General features: G+C 40.5%; 1 protein-coding gene across 1 annotated transcript in view; it reads right to left on the reverse strand.

The window, feature by feature from the left end:
* Window positions 1-16,681, reverse strand: part of adgrv1 (adhesion G protein-coupled receptor V1) — a 95,621-nt gene that overhangs the window by 13,033 nt on the left and 65,907 nt on the right. The window contains exons 88-91 of the mRNA XM_070904090.1: window positions 15,163-15,279; window positions 11,365-11,543; window positions 8,183-8,340; window positions 46-167 (exon numbers count right to left, since the gene is read on the reverse strand). Of these exons, the coding sequence (XP_070760191.1) occupies window positions 46-167; window positions 8,183-8,340; window positions 11,365-11,543; window positions 15,163-15,279 (576 nt within the window). The remainder of the gene's footprint in view (window positions 1-45; window positions 168-8,182; window positions 8,341-11,364; window positions 11,544-15,162; window positions 15,280-16,681) is intronic.

The raw sequence follows: 16,681 nt of genomic DNA on the forward strand, positions 1-16,681 counted from the left end.
ACAAGTAAGCAAGCAAAATATAGTTAAATAAGTCAATGAGCTCACCAGCAGGCAGTTGAAGATGACGTAGAGGATGAGCATCCACAGGTACCTGTAGCCCATATGGAGTCCTGCCCACAACCAGACCAGGGAGATGAGAAGGAACAAGTACAGGACCAGCGGCACCTCTGGAGCACGAGATGACAAGTTAGTATATCAAGAACTAAATAAAATACATAACTGAATTTTACTCATTTTATATGACTACTGTAAATTCCAGTTAATAAGCTTTTATCTTATTTAAGTACCCTAGATGAGTAAAAGCTTAACACCTGCTGTATTCTTTGTATGATTGTGCACACACGCACACGCACACCCACACACACACACACACACACACACACACACACACACACACACACACACACACACACATTTACTTGTACACATTTGACATGATTTAAATGATTGACACTTGCATGATTGAATCCTGATGTTGATGCACCATCTAGTTTCTGGGTGATACACAGTATAGTGTGTTTTTGAAGCAAGGGCTGGCCCCCCAACAGCAGGGCAGTAAGAAGAGAAGGTTGGTGGTGTTAGAGCCAGGAGCGGGCCTCAGGAGCTGTTTAATGAACCGGTTCACACAGCCCCAATTCAGCATTGGTATACAGCAACTCTTTTGCTCAAAAAGTCTTAATGAGCCCACGTGGTCCACATGTGGAACCTGATTAAAGCCCAAACGTGATTGCTGTACACTGCTGGAGAGCAGAAACATAAGACCTCAGCCACACACACACACACACTCACACACACACGCACACACACACACACACACACACCCACACACACACACACCCTCAAGTATGCCAATATGCAAGCACATATGCAAGCATGCACTCCCTGTGCTCCCATTTTCCCCACTCAGGGCTTTCATCCATTGAGCATTTGTGGTGCCACTAATGCTGATACTGATCTAAGAGCCAGTGTGCACAATCAGAGAACTGGCGTGTTCAGCATGTTCAGCCACATTTGTATATACCGTATATTTCAAGGAGTGGCAATAACAGGATGCAAAATAGATAGCATATCAACCTGGACATAAGCATGATCACTCTGATTAATTCACTAATCTAAAAGGTGTGTAAATGTGGTTAGTATTCATCGTCCAGAGGTGGAACATCCAAAGTTCTCACAATAGGAAAACTATGGCTGCTGGGCTATTCATTCAAAGCCACAACAAACAGCCTGGTGGACAGTTTTTTAGCTTCTAAATGTTGAGAATGACATTTAAGTGAATCCTACATTGCCTAGTAATATTCTTTATTATAATAATACTAATATTGACATTTATATTGCTCAAAGAAATAAAAAAATAACCTATGGTGTGATGCCATTCGCACTTTGTGGCAAGCCTTTCTCTTTACCTCACGTCTCTCAGTATGTTTGGGAGTGGGACTATGGCTGTGACTCATGCAGTCCGACTGAAAAAGTTGAATAGGTGATCTTAATTAATCAAGCACTATTCTGGAGGTATGTGTGCCCCTCTCCGTTTTCTAAGTCGGAGTTAGCACTCAGTAATTAGCACGTCCTAAATATTATGTATGTATGTATGTATGTATACTTATGTACAAGTAAATATGGCCTTAAAAACACATGCAATCCAACACTTGCCACAAAAGCATACAAACATGTGACCTCATTCTTTCTCCTGCATGCTGTGTACAATGGACACACACCACACTGTACACAGTAGGGATGTACCTGAATCCGAATACGTTATTCAGGAAAGCACAAATAATGCGATGGATATTTCTTCTACCCGAAGTTGATAAAATATATTTCCTAATTAATTATATGCCAATATCAAATCAATTTGATGCTTTGACAATTATGTACATTTATATTCCTTTTAACCATCATGATGTGAAAGTTCAAGAGAAAAACCTGAGACTGGACTAAAGCCACTGACGTATCATCTATCAGTTCATGGTGTTCTTCTCAGCTTGAAAAATCATTCCCTCTTCTTTTATTAGAACAGCTAATTAGAGGACAAACAAAATGAGCACTGCCAATCAGGGGCAGACTGAGTCGACTGTCAAGAGTGAGTCATCACAACAGAGAGAGACAGAGAGAGAGAGAGAGAGAGGCCTGCTAAATAAAACAGCTCATTACTACAACAGCTTGTTTCCTTCGAGAGGAAATAACGAAGCAGGACATGATGGAAGCAGATGTTGTCTATTTTTTAAAGGATGTGTTCCTTATGGAGAAATTAATAAAAAAAAGAGGCTGCATTTGATGATAAACGTTATTGGCTGCTTCTGCAGTTTTTCTGTTAGGGGGCATCAGAGTCTCTTCAGATAAAAGGGGAAGAGATTTGTTTGCTTGTTGGCTGTCACAGGTGTAATGCACTAGTCAAATCTGTCAGCAGAATATTCAAAACACAGCCACATCAAGAATGCCACACCCAACATGACTGTTATGTATGGTGCAAATGGCAGATCCAGGGTAGAGACAATGCTGGGATATTATCAGCCACCACCATCAAATTAGAGTCACACATCCTTTTGATTAGCATTGATTAGCATTAGCATTATAAATACTGAGCTGATAAAGTCAAATCAAGTCAACAATGAAAACAACAGCAGAACTAGCAAACAATATTATTATTATTATTATTATTATCATTATTATTAAGACACACAAATTAAAAGAGGTAGAGATAAAACATTGACAACAATGGCAATAAAACCAACACTCTGCAATGAGTTGATAAAAACAAACCAACCAGATAGTTACAGTAAATTATATATTGTAGGAGGTAAGCAGGTGCTAGCCCATGTAGTGCTTTATAGGTCAGTTTGTATGGGCAGCAAATGGAGAGAGGTTATAGTTGTGGTTAGGATTCTCGCAGCAGTGTTGGACATGTTGCAGGCTGTTGATAGATGACTGGGGTAGGCCAGAGAAAAGGAAATTACAGTAATTAAGCCTCAAGGAGATGAATGCATGGATCAAAATCTTTGTATCAGATAATGAGAGAAATGGGTGGATTGTGGCTATATTACAGAGATTGTGAAAAGCTAACTTGACTGTGGTGGGATTCAAGCGACAAGGATGGGTTGAATATGACACCAAGACTTTTAACTGTTCCGCTCTGAGAGATTACAAAACCATCAAGATACAGAGAGACATCTTTAAATGGATGTCTGTGGTTGGCTGGTCCAACAATAAGCATTTTGGGTTTGTCTGTGTTTAACATTACAAAGTTGGAAGACATCAGGTTTTTAATTTCAGACAGTCTCGCTTGAACTTTTGAGAGACTGATAGATTCACTGGGTTGAAAAGCACACGATGAGTTCTGTTGAATTTTGGCCACCACACCGCATTTCTGACGCTACAAAGTAAAGCTTTACTACTAGCTGATTTACTCTAGATATGCATTTGCAATATTTCAGAATGGGACGTTGTCATTTGGCACTAATGTCACTTTTTTTTTCATCAAACTGACTGTGCAAGAGTGCAAAATAAAATGAATCTAATATATTACATAACACATTGATTTCAAGGCAACACCTTCAAAATCAACTTTACCCCAGACTGACTTAAATGCAGACCCTCCAATGGGAAATTCAGAATTACACTGCTGAGTCACTCTCGCTGTAGTCTACTGGTTGGTGTTATGTAGGACAGACTGTACAGTTCACTTCACAAGTAGGATGGAAACACAGGGCGCAGGGCCCAAGTTTGCACAAAAAGCCCTCACTTAGGTGCCACTTCCACTACCCAGTCAGTTCCAACTCTGCTCCAAGTTCTGCTCCTTATCTCACTGCACCTTTCCTCTGGCTGAACCCTGGTAGACTTTCTTAGCAATGTTTCCTTCTTCTCATTTTCTTCTTTTTCAGGCCTCTCCCTTTCCCTTTGAGACCTATTTCCTCTAAGTCATTCTTTATTCTCTTAACACTTGGGTCATTGTTTTCTATAGCTTCAGTATTATTATTTCACACCTCATCTCCTTATGCTTTACGCCCACTCTGGACATTATTTTGGTGTATGTTTGCTCAGTGTCGATAAATCTGCTTAATGAGCCTGTTCATCCGTTGCTTTTCACCCTTTTTCTCAGTCTTCTAAAACTTTCTACTGCTTGTAGTTAGCAACATAGACTTTTTCTCTTTCTCCCTCTCTTTCTTCTATCTTGCACATCTGTCTCCATCTCCTCCCTGGTTTGATTTTTCCAGCCATGTAAGCACATTCCAGTCTGTGGACAGGGCAGAGCTCCCACAGTAAGAACAGGTTCCTCGAGCCAAATGGAGACTAACTGCAAAATGCTGACTGACTGTTTAGCTTGATACCACTATGAAGACGCAGAAAGAAGCAGAGAAGGCGCAAGTTTTCCGTAGTAACTGTATGTGTGCGTATGCTTGTATGTGTGTGTGCATATGTAAGCCTTTGCATAAACAAACGTGTGAGAGGGTTTAGCTCTCTGATAGAGAGACGCTAAATGATGTCATGGGTATCTTTCTGTCTGGTGGAGCTCAGACATAAACAAACAGTTTAACCCCCATTAGTGCAATTTCTGCTCAAAACTAGTGATTTTCTCTGGACACGAGTGAGCTACTTTTCAGGCTCCAGTTTACACTTCATCAGAGCAGCTTCCTGGTGTGAGAAGACAAACTGAGAGGAGAACTTGGGCTCAACAAAAACAGCCAGGCAGAAACTCAAGACGGTGCTGACATTACTGTCACAGAGAGGTCAGCAGCTGTAATAACAACAAGCTGCAATAAGTGTGTGTTGAGCACTCACAAGCACCCCACACACAAGTAACGTGTGTGAACAAAGTGTGAACATATAGGCACAGTAAAAGCTATGTTTTTTATATTGTTTAATTGCAGAGAATAGTCTGGTAAAAGTAATGCCATTACTAAGAGTACTAAGGTTGCAAAGGTGTGTTTTTTGTGTACTTTCATGATAGCAGAATAAATCACCGAAGTAATATAAAGAATTCATAAGTAAATTCAGCAATTTACAAAGGAAAATAAGCCCAACATCAATGGAAGAAGAACTTTTAAATAAAATTAACAACAAAACAAGTAAAACCTTACATTAAAAGAACAGATGTATTATCAGCAAAATGTACTTAAAGTATCAAAAGTAAAGTTACTCTTTCTGTATAAAAATGGCTCATAATAACTAATATATTACATTATTAGATTGTTCAGCATGAATGTATAAGCAACATTTCACTATTGTAGCTGGTCGAGGTGGAGCTAGTTTTAACTACTTTATATACAGTTTAAAGTGGTTCCCAACCTAGGGGTCGGGCCCCCTCAAAGGGTCACAAGTATATGAGTAAATGTACTTAGTTACTTTCCACCAATGAAGCCCAACAATATAAATGTTCCCTTCTAAACAAACGGCACCTGCCTCATAAAGACTCAACTTCACAGGAAGAAGCTGACTTCAATTTGAAAAGTTATTGGCATTAGAATACAGGATCAGATTGAGGCTTTGCTATTTTCACAATAAACAATAAAACAATCACCTTGAATTCTTTGATATATGCCTAATGTAGCCATAAGGAACATATCCAGTAAAACCAGGTATGAGAAAACTAATCCATCCTAATCCATTGCAAACAACATGTACACAAGAGTTTGCATTTCAAGGCTATTGATAACGAGGCTATGAGAGCAAAACGTAAACGTGTCTGGCATCCAAATAAAGCAACTGCTCAGCCTCAAACACACAAAGTACATAATACAGCACTCTGCAATCACACCTCATCCATCACATGTATTTGTTTATTTCCACATTCCTGATAGACGATCAAAGTGCAGTCAGGGAACACTTGGAGCCATAAAAATAGAACAATAATAGTTATTCATTCAACTCTGCACATGTTGAAAAGTCTGCTCTCACTTCTGTATCTAAAGGACAATGAGTCTTGCAAACACACCTTGTGGGTTCAGTGGGGCTCTGATAAGAGCGTACTGCTTTTGTACTGTTGTAAATTTAGTTTAGTATGTTTATGCTTTTTTGTAATACTGGCAAGCATTACATTGGGCACAATGGTTGCAATATTTGCTGACATGACACACATTTCACTGACGTCAGAAGTCCTGCCATATCTCGCAAGGCCCTGTGAGTTTCACATGCAGGCTTTTCACAATCAGCCATGTACACACACACAGACACAGATTAGCCCCCAGTTTATCTCATCAGTTGTTTGCGGCAGTAAGGCATTTGAAAATGTTGGTGACCTAAATATTCACTGCCCGAATAGCATCAGCTATCCCACAGATTCTGCACGGATATCAGCTGGATGGGAACGTCAAGGTGAAGCTCACACTACTGGATTCATGTGATAAAGAGGCCCATCTGAAGAAAATAGCCATGGACCAATGAAACAACAAGTGATAAATAGTTGTTGTTTGGCATATTCATAGGTATCATGTGTGATACCATAGAAACATATCTGATGAACTAAAGATTTTCTATGATTGTCTTGTGTCTGACCACTGCATATCGCAGGACTGAAACTGATTAGGGATGTTGTAACAGTGCCTGTGCCTTTCAAACCAACTCTGACAAACTGTAGATAAGTCTTGGGAATGAGAAGAGGCGTAGCCTGTGTTAAGAACAATAAAATATTACGGGCCTTTCCCTCACATTTGTGTCGGACTCTGGACATGTTGAGACAAAGCCAATACTGATGCATTACTCTGCCAAAAGCTACAACAAAGAAGAAGAAAAGAAAAGAAAAGAAAAGAAAACTGCAACTAACTATAGTCCATACTGTTTGTGTGCAGGTTGTGTTTATGCTTATACATGTGCATGTGTATATGTGGTGGTATTGTGTCGTTATGCTTCTAGATAAATACTAAACGTGCAACACACACTGGTCCATTGCTGCATGAACTTTGACAAAGAATGTTGTTTTGTGTTTTTGAATTAATTTGAATTCCCATTCATGAGCGGCCTTTTCACAGAGCAGCTGTTCTACACAAAACTGGACACACATATTCACACCTCAAGGGCTGTTCTGTCCTCTGTCCTTGTGCCACACACACTCAGCCGGGACTTTAGACTGCTGCTTTGAATAGTGTGCCTACGTTTCCCCCTCTCTCGTTCTCTCTCTCTCTATCAGAACTGCTGTTGTTTGCTGCACTGTCTGCTTCCTGCCTGCTTTTCTCATTCAACATATGGTATGGTAGCATATTCCTAGTCTCCATATCCCTTAACTCACCCCAAACCTCTCTAGTCAATCTCTACCTACTCTTGATCTCTGCAGTCCACTCTGTCCCCCATACTAAAATGCTCCTGTCAGGTAAAAATCCTTCCGGCTGACCTTTAGCCCTTTTGGCCCCTTGTTTGTGAATGAGAAAGTATTGCTCTCTTGTTAATAATGCACACCTACCTGCAGCTCAGCAAAGCACTGTTTTGGTTTCATACACTACTTCAGAGGCCACACACAGCGTGTAGGGCAAACAGCTTGCCAGCCAAAGGACTGGCACTAACTCAGGCTTTGCTTTGTCATTGGAGGGCCTTGACTGAGCAAAACAAGCTAAAGCCTGCTGATTCTCACTGACTGATTACAGCCATGATACTGAGGGACGAAAGTGGTTTGGCTAGGATCTTCGTGTCTGGGCGAAGTGACTGAGTGCACTAAATAAATGCTACTGATTCATACTGACCATAACTCTGTGATGGTTGTTTCTCTGCAAACAAGAATCTTACATAAAGTACAAGCTTGATGTTGTTTCCACACATCTTACTGCACTGCATTAAGTGCATGTAGTGCTTTAAATTACCTTAAATTGAAACACATTGAAAGTGGTGGAGAGTTGCATCAGAGTCTACAAAACATATTTCTACCATTATACTTTAAACTGCTCTGCTTTAAACTGTGCTTAGCTTTGCAATCATTCCATTAATTCGAATAAAAGTGTGACTGTCAGCAGTATTTCATTCAGAAAAGCAGGTATGTTTTGTTCCTGTGTCATGAATCCCTTGGGTACACACACAGCAGACAGAGACAGAGCCTGTAAGCTGAGCAAAATAGGGGCTGAAACTTTTAGACAAAAATAGGGGTGGATGCAGTCTAGTTCCTGAGGGCATCCTGGCAGCAGGTTACTTGTTTTTGTGGTGCTTGTATACGTAAGTAATTTTATCTTTTTATGTGCATATTTGGAGGTTCGTTGGGCACCTGTGCTGTTGGTTCGTCCGCGGTAAATGTCGTCGTAGGCCTTCCACTGCTGAGTAACCTGGTAGGCGTGGATGAATACGACCAGCACTGCAACCAGACAGATGAGAGGCACCAGCACTGCCGTGCACAGAGCTGCATAGATGTTCGGGATGAAGCACCTATAGGAGGGATGGACAGAAATATAAGCGATTGGCTTTGTTTCTGAGTATGCAGGAAGAAGCAGAATGTATGCGTAAAGAAGAGGAAAGGAAAGAGAGGGGGAAGTCATGCTAAAAAGCATTACGTAAAGAGCTCAAATGTAAGCTCTAGAAAATGGAAACACATTATATGCTCTGTATTGCTCTACATTTACTCAACTTAAGACCTTGTTTCTTTAAGTTTCACAAACAGGATCTGGCCGGTGAGACCTCTGAGCCCGCCTAAGACTCACAGCATTCTTGCTCAACAGCAGCTTTTGCCTATAGCAGCAAAATACGTTATGTTCTTAAATCTTCTGAACAACTAGGTCACCGTGCAGCTACGGCGGGATAATATCTAGGGCCAAAGACGCTTAAAAGTGTTTTTCTATTTAAAGAATGAGAAAACAAACAACCCGATGGAGTTGTTTCTTGCTTTGAGAGGGAGATGAATATGGAGTGGTTACGTGAGCTCATCTGCTGATCCTGCCTCACAAACTGGATTTCAGGCTTAATAGAAATAATAAAAGGTCAAAAGGAAGCTTATTTCTTGAAAAAGTGGAATTCTTTAATAAAGTTATCTGTTTTTTTTGGACTTACAATCAAGTTATTTCTCTTTCTACAATTTGTCTATTGGCGTGAGTCAGAATGACAGTTATTGTTCACTGACTATCTCTCTGTTTTTTTTCTAGGGAATCTCAGGAGTCCTTTCCCAGCTTCTGTCGAATCAGAGGTGTTTTTTCTGTATTAACTGAGCAAATTATTTTTCTCTGGGAAAATCAACATCCTCATGTAAACTGTAACTGCCAAACAACTATCAAAACACTCATGTAACTTTGTCCTTTTCACAAAACAAGCTCGGCCCCTGGTTTGGTGGGAGCATAAACTATAGATAGGACCTCACAACAGACTTGAGTAATCGCAGAGAAATAATTGGACCTCTGCTAGCCATAACATAACATGAGGTATGCCAAATAAAGCATTGCATCACCCTGTACCAGCAAGACAGCCAGGTTATGAGAGCGTAAACCCACTGGAATATGGATATTTGTACCGCTGTGGCCTTAAGAGGGAAGTGAAATGTAGTGAATGAAGAAAACCAAGGGGCCCATTTAACTAACTTCATGGTTTGAGAGAGAAGAAATAAAGTGAGAAATGCCTTTTATGCGGGATTTTCATAGAAATCCTTTTTTTATACATATGGCAGTGTGAGGTAGTGGGTTACTGAAGCACAGGGCCTTATTTAAGGAACACCTAATATAAAGTTAATGGTATAAATCTACATATAAATTTACATTTCCACAGACCAACAGATGTCAGGTTTAAATTGTCCGCCTCTACAGGAAATTACTTGAGCAACTTTATAGCCAAGCTATAAAGCCAATATAAAGGCAATTGAGTTATGCATTTCTGGTGAAATCTTTCTCACTTCTGCTTATCAATTGTGCATGAAATACATACTGTTTTAAGTAATTAACATGAAAGTGTATGAAAGGCTAAGGTGTGCCATCACAAAAAGTATTGACTCATCATTATGAGAGAATCATGAAAAAATTATTTTAAAAAACATTTAAGTTAAAGAAAAACAAAACATGAAGCAGCTGAACAGGATAACAAGACTCAAGTTAAATTTTACTTTTTAAACTTCAGTTATTAATGTTTCATAATTGAATCGTCTCCTGCTTTTATGTTCACAGTTTCTGTTTTATCCACACTTGAATTTAAAGACAGGTCTGATAAATTTAAGTGACGTCACTATTTCATTTAAAGATGTACAACATTGTGTGCCACAGTAAAAATCAGATGAGGTCCAGCCCACAAAGCAATAACAGGAGCTCTCAGCCACACAATGTGAGACCCAGCTAGATGAAGGAAAACCTTGACATTCCCTGGGAAAGTACTAACTATATGGACACAGTGATGATAGATGGGGTGACAATAACAAAAATATGAAATCATGACAAAAAATGGAGATCTGTTATGTGATTTAATGGCCACTACCTATTGTTGTGCTGATCTCACCATACATCTTTATTATTGTAGCTATCTAGTCCAACATGGATCTAGTGGCAAGCAAAAGGTGTTTCACTGAAAGTTAACAACAACAATAACATGTGAATATATATGACAATACATGCTCACTGTCGCATGGTCTGAGCTTGACACCTGTTTGTACGCAGGCAGCGTGAAACTGAGACTCTCGAGCTGTGAGAAAACAAGACGGCTACCTGTTTACACTCATGAGGAGACGAAAGAGAGGAAATTCAAAGGCTGCCTCATTCCCTCAAAGAGGAAGGTACGCTTCCAAGGAAACTGAATACTCCTCTGTGTCCTTGAATCTCTCATGTATACGCTCACTGTCTCACACACACCCACCCACAGGAAACACGCATACACGCTCGATGCCAAGCATAACAGCCACACCTACGACCACTGGCTAATTTTAGATGTGATTTAAGGGTTCAAACTCAATCAGTATTTGACTTCCCCCGTCACGCACACTTGATCACACAGGAAAGACGGCCACTCAAGCACATACGCCGCAATGTAAGAAGTTTACTACACACACACACTTCAACATAGACACCTGACTAGGGACCATTGTGCAGGTTGTGACCTCATCTGTTGTGGCCTAGGTTTCAGGTGCTCTATACATAGATGCCATCCATTTATTTTTAGCTCTCTCACACACACAAAGCCACACAGTATATGGGTTAGTTAGTTTATATGTGGGGAGACATTCATTCATTCATTTGATTGGGTAAGCTACCTCCTCACATGATGTCACTGGCTCAGGTGTTTTCTGTTTGCTCTACTCTCGCCTGAAGTGAAATTTACCTAAGCCTAAAAAAGAAACTGAAGTCACCACGACTGACTCAGACCAGTTTTGAAAAACACACTCATGTGAAAACAGATTACGTCAGTGCTGGGTCTCTTCCACCTCCCTTTCACCAGTTGTTGTGTATGCATTTATTTGCACGCATGTGTTTTGCACTGTCCACTCACACATCTCCTTGCACCAGTCCGTATACAGTGTGTATGGTCCATCCGAAGCCGCCAAGCAAGACGATGACCAGGACAATGATGACCAGAGCAGGAAGTCCCCAGCCCAACAGGAAGTAGAGCAGGTATCGACGCTCCGTGTGCTCGTCATTCATCACCAGAACTTGCCAGAAGTTCACCGCCTAGGGACACAGTGTTAGAAAACAACTTTTGTGAAAAACACAACTTGTGTGCCAACACAAGCAACACCTCCACGACCTATAATATAGGCATGACCTATAGCAAGCAAAATGTTTGGACTTTTAGAGGATTTTTTCATCTTTCTTTGCTTGTGAGGACATTTGGTCTTCATAGTGAGTGAAGTACTAAAACACACACATACAAACACACTTTTATCACACCCACAATAGCTGTGTTTGCTTTGTAATCTAGCAGGCTTTGATATTCTCATCCATCTGATACACTAAGCCCTGCATTGTTACATAAGCAGCTTTTCTGAACACCTGTTGGTTGCAACACAGACACGATGTCTTATCCCTGTGTGAAGACAATCACATATCTTTAAGACCCTTTTAAACCGCTGCATCAGTGAAGAGCAAAGCCCGAAGGTTAGTTTTAAGTTTTAAATTCAAGCTTACAGGCAAAACAAAGTAGCTCTCCATTTTATAATCGAACTTGCGGGCTGGGGTTACAAATTGATGACCTTTATTCCTTCCAGCCTCATTAAGACCAAACTTTTATAGTCCATAAAGATTTAACTTTAATTTAAACAGGAAACAAGGATTTAGGCATTATCAGCAAATCAATTCAAGTTCCTTCTTCTGTTCAGAGTAATAAACAATTATGCAACGACTCAATAGCTATAATGAGCAACAGCTGATGGTGTGTGTGTGTGTGTGCAGGATATTTGCTGTCCTCCCCCTTAGATAACCTCTGTCTTCCCCATAACCATAACCATATTGTATAACCACTGACCCAACAAACACTGCTGCACCTAAAGGGTCGGTTCAACTGAATTACAAAAAAATATATGATCATATCTAGTGGTATCTAGTCATGAAAATAGTATTGGTTTTATTTGTTCAGGTTCTGGGGTATGTGAGATTTCCGTTGCCACCGGCGACACTGCAGTGAGGTGGCATGGCTACCATGGCGCTCCATTGGAACTACGTTCTATTGAAGATATATTCCCATTTAGCAGGTCGGCCCTGGTGGAAAGAGCTGTACAGTATTGTTATGTAATATTATGCAGTTTCTCAGTAAGCTGAGGTTGCCTCTGCGAGCCTCTGCAGTCAAGAAAAAGCTGGTCGGAATAGTGATTCAATTATTGGCTGTTTTTTGGTAATATGTCAGCGCATAGTCCTCTGACCAACTATAGTACACATCCTCACACACACACACGCTGCAGTTATTGATTCGAAGTCCTCTTCATGGTCTGAGATGGGTTGCTGGCGCCCACTCATATCAGCCACTTAGCTGAAAGCTGCTACCTGATAGGGGGGAAAAATGAGCGGTGAGACATCACTGGGGTCGATACTGAGACACCGGTTAGGACAGAAGGGTTCTGCCACACATCAATGAAAGCCAGAGTGGCAGCAACTATTGTTGCTGACAATAAAGAAAGGACCAGATCTTCTTTTGGCTGGGGGGTTAAAGAACAAGGGACAATTTAAGAAAAAATAATCTTTGTGAGGGAGTGAGTGAGTGAATTCTTTCTAAATTTTCCTCCTATTTGAACTCCTTCTGGGGTGAATCATAGTTTGTTTCCTCCACTAAATCATATCAGCTCTACTACCATACTAATTACTACAATAAGTGAACCCCCTTTTAAAATTAACACTTTGTAAGCCATATGAATGCCTTTGGCCTGAACCTTTATCCCTTAGGATATCTCAGAGTTCATCTGGTAAACATTCTGATGTGAAAAAAAATCCTGCATACATTCAGCACTGCTTGGTCCACTCTTCGTTAGCTTATTCAAAGGACTAATGTGATAATACTCCATCAATAATAACGTATGTGCCAGGAGAGATTATATCCACTGCATAAACAATGATTATGTTCACTTTCAAACATCATACGTTGTAAGAAATTGAAGTGTGATGGAAACAAAGCAACAGTCAGTTACGCAAGAGGGGGACAACGAGAGGAAAAAGTGGGGAAATTAGAAAGTTCATTTGGGGACAGGTCTCCTCTGGATACTGGTCTGGTTCCCATATTTATGTGGTGGACCTCATTTTAACCAAGCCTGAATGACTTGTGCACATTCTTAATATCTGATTCATAGTTGGACAACAGTTTTAAGAGATTTTGAGTCATGACGACAATGGATAACATTGCCCACCTTAAAATGTGAATTATTGTCTGGGCCTGAGCTTTCATTACAGGATTACCATCCAGTGAATATAAGTCGGTTTGCAGTCAGTTTTAAAATGAATATGTAACGAAACAATAAAATATAAAAAAAAGTTCTAGTCCTAGTAAAGGTCAGTAGATCCAGGATATATATTTCTAAGTTTTGAAAATCCTAGGCAAATAAACAGTTGTTTCACTGCTGGGCAGGATTTGGAGGAGGAGGATCAGCTGAGGTAAAGGGTCTATCCCTGGGGGCAGTGTTCCTCTCTGGAGGGGCTGATGAAGTACTCCGGCCCATGTTCACCACATTCCTGTGCTCTATCAGCAGGTCACAAGTCATCTGTAGTCTTTCTGAAGGATTAAAACAGGCTTAGGCGAGATTTACACTGGCAGCTAAAAATCATATTCATATTCAATCATATTCTTTGTCTGTGTGGAATACATCTGATGTATTCTTTTTACAACTGTATAAAAATTTACAGATAAAATAAGTATGTTGGTGTATAAATCAAGCCTTAATATCTTCTTGTGTGCATGTTAAGCTGCAAGTTGGGACTTTGCTTGTTGGGCTTTGTTCTCAGCAGTTCTGACAAAAAAAAAATAAGGCGCAGATGGTCAAGAAGGAGGGGGTTAGGGGCTGCTGGGGTGAAGTGTTACTAAGTGGTACCAGTCTAGGGCCAAAGATCATGTCTGGTACATTCATCTCACCCCCTAATCAAAACCTGCCTAAGCCCATGGGGTGGAGGAATGAAGCTTCACTCGTTATTACGTAAAAAAACAGAAAACCACATGCTTCACGTAAGGAACAAAAGGAAGAATAGGACCCCTGTTTATGCCAAGTCATGAGGAAAATGAGCAGCAGAAGGAAAGGAGATTTTCCTTACAGGTGCCCTTCAATAAGAAATACTCATGTTTGATGTGATTAAAAAGCAACGTCCAGATTAACAGAACAGAAAACAATGCATATTTAAGTGTACAGTATCATAATATATTAGGAAATTTAATTTGCTGTACTGTATATCTTTGACCAACAGACTTACTTTATTGACCCTCTTAAATAACAGCTCAACACTTGGCTCCATTGTCTGATTGAAGGCCTAGTGAATAGGCTTGCAGACTGGACAGACACAGTTCTACTCTGTGATAAGTCATGATCCAGGAAAAATAAGAGAAATAGAGCAAATATCTCCATCTGCTTATATTAGGAAAATAATATGTCATTTATGAGCTGAATGCCAACAATTACGGCTAAAATCATAGGGTTATGTCCACTGCTGGCGGCCCTGCCTGTGTAGAAATCTGATATGTATACTAATGCTAATGTCCAAATATGTAATGTATTTAATATTGTATAATAATATGTATTTAATGCCATAAGGAGCTTAGGTTTTTTAGTTGCTATGTAGAATCAAGTGTGTCTAGTGTTGCTTGTTAGCCTGCTGTTACCTGTATGAGCATCCAAAAGAACTGACTGAGGTGGAAATAGTGAGAGAAGAGCGCTAGAGCTGCACAGCTGTCCTCTGAAAACATTCGGCCACGGAAAGCTGACACCAGGAAACAGATCTGCAGAGAAAGTGAGAAAAAGACAAATTTACCATTGTGTGTAAATTAGTCTTCCATCCTTTAGCCAAGGAAACAGCAGCAGGTTTTTATGGCAATTACTGTATGTACATAATTTGCTCTTTTTAGAGAGCACGGTGACTACCTGGCACACTCGCACGCACAGGTACAGTACTCCTTGCAGTGTCAGCAGGTCATATTGCGCATGAGGCAATTTATTGCTTGTTTCATAGTCTATACATTTTTAAAGGAGACAGCAGGATTCAGATAGCCCCCCCTCCCAAAGAGAGGCGTCCTTATCCTGCAGACCTGTTACATCACAATGCAGCAAGCTATGCAGGCGGGAGCCAAAATAAAAACATCAACAACATAAACAACACTGACAAAGATTTGCACAAATGTGTGGGTGTAACACTTCTCCAAATAACGGAATAAAGGGCATTGCAGAATCACTGCAGAAAACAGCTAGTGGTAAGTGTGTTTGTGTATGTGTGTGTGTGTGTGTGTGTGTGTGTGTGAGAGAGAGAGAGAGAGAGAGAGAGAGAGAGAGAGAGAGAGAGAGGGCGAGCGAGAAGGAGAGAGAGGGAGATAGCAGGAGAGAAAGGGAGAGAGTTTTGTAGGCGGGAACGAGTCAGGGCCAAAATTCAATTTGTAACATTGGAGGCAGGACCGCGTGGAAAACCCATGAGGGCAGCAGAAAATCCTGCTGCTCTGCTGTCCATCAGAGAGCTTCATTAACCTCTGGCACGGATAGAGTGTGGTGCCAATGCAGCCAGCGATTGTTACATAACCTGCAGCCTGTTGGCCCGATGCCAGTGCCATGGAGCAGAAAGAGGGTGAATGGAGAGAGAGAGAGAAGGAGCCGAGGGATGTGGGGAGAATGATAACTTGGTGTCAAATGTTACTTATATTATATTCATGACACTGAGCAGTCAGGGATGTACAGTAGCAGACATTAATAAGCAGTGTCTTATCCTACACATACAGTAATTATCTCTGTTACTTCAACAGTCATTTGATTTGACTAAACAAAGCCAAGCAAATGGTTCTGAAGACAGACCAGATGAGCTCTCCAAAACAAGCTAATGTATACTGTTAACACCCTATTGTTTCTGCTAATTTGCTTAGCAAGACAGTCTCTATAGTAACCAGGTAAATACTTAGGCATGGTGAGCGGTCACATGGCCTGCTTTCCACACTCATATACACACACATGCAGCTAAATTTGTTTGATTTGTTTTGTGTGTTGAGGTTACTCTTAGTAAAGAATGATATTAAGTGACACGCTGTTCGGTGGACACCATAAATCTTGCCTGTTTGAGTGCGGTGATGTAAACATAGTCACTTCTTTTCTCTACAGCCTTTCTCTCTCTTTTCTGTCTTTCTCTGTTTTTTTCCTCTGTCC

This window comes from Enoplosus armatus, chromosome 4 (assembly GCF_043641665.1).
Source record: "Enoplosus armatus isolate fEnoArm2 chromosome 4, fEnoArm2.hap1, whole genome shotgun sequence".
Taxonomy (NCBI): Eukaryota; Metazoa; Chordata; class Actinopteri; order Centrarchiformes; family Enoplosidae; genus Enoplosus; species Enoplosus armatus.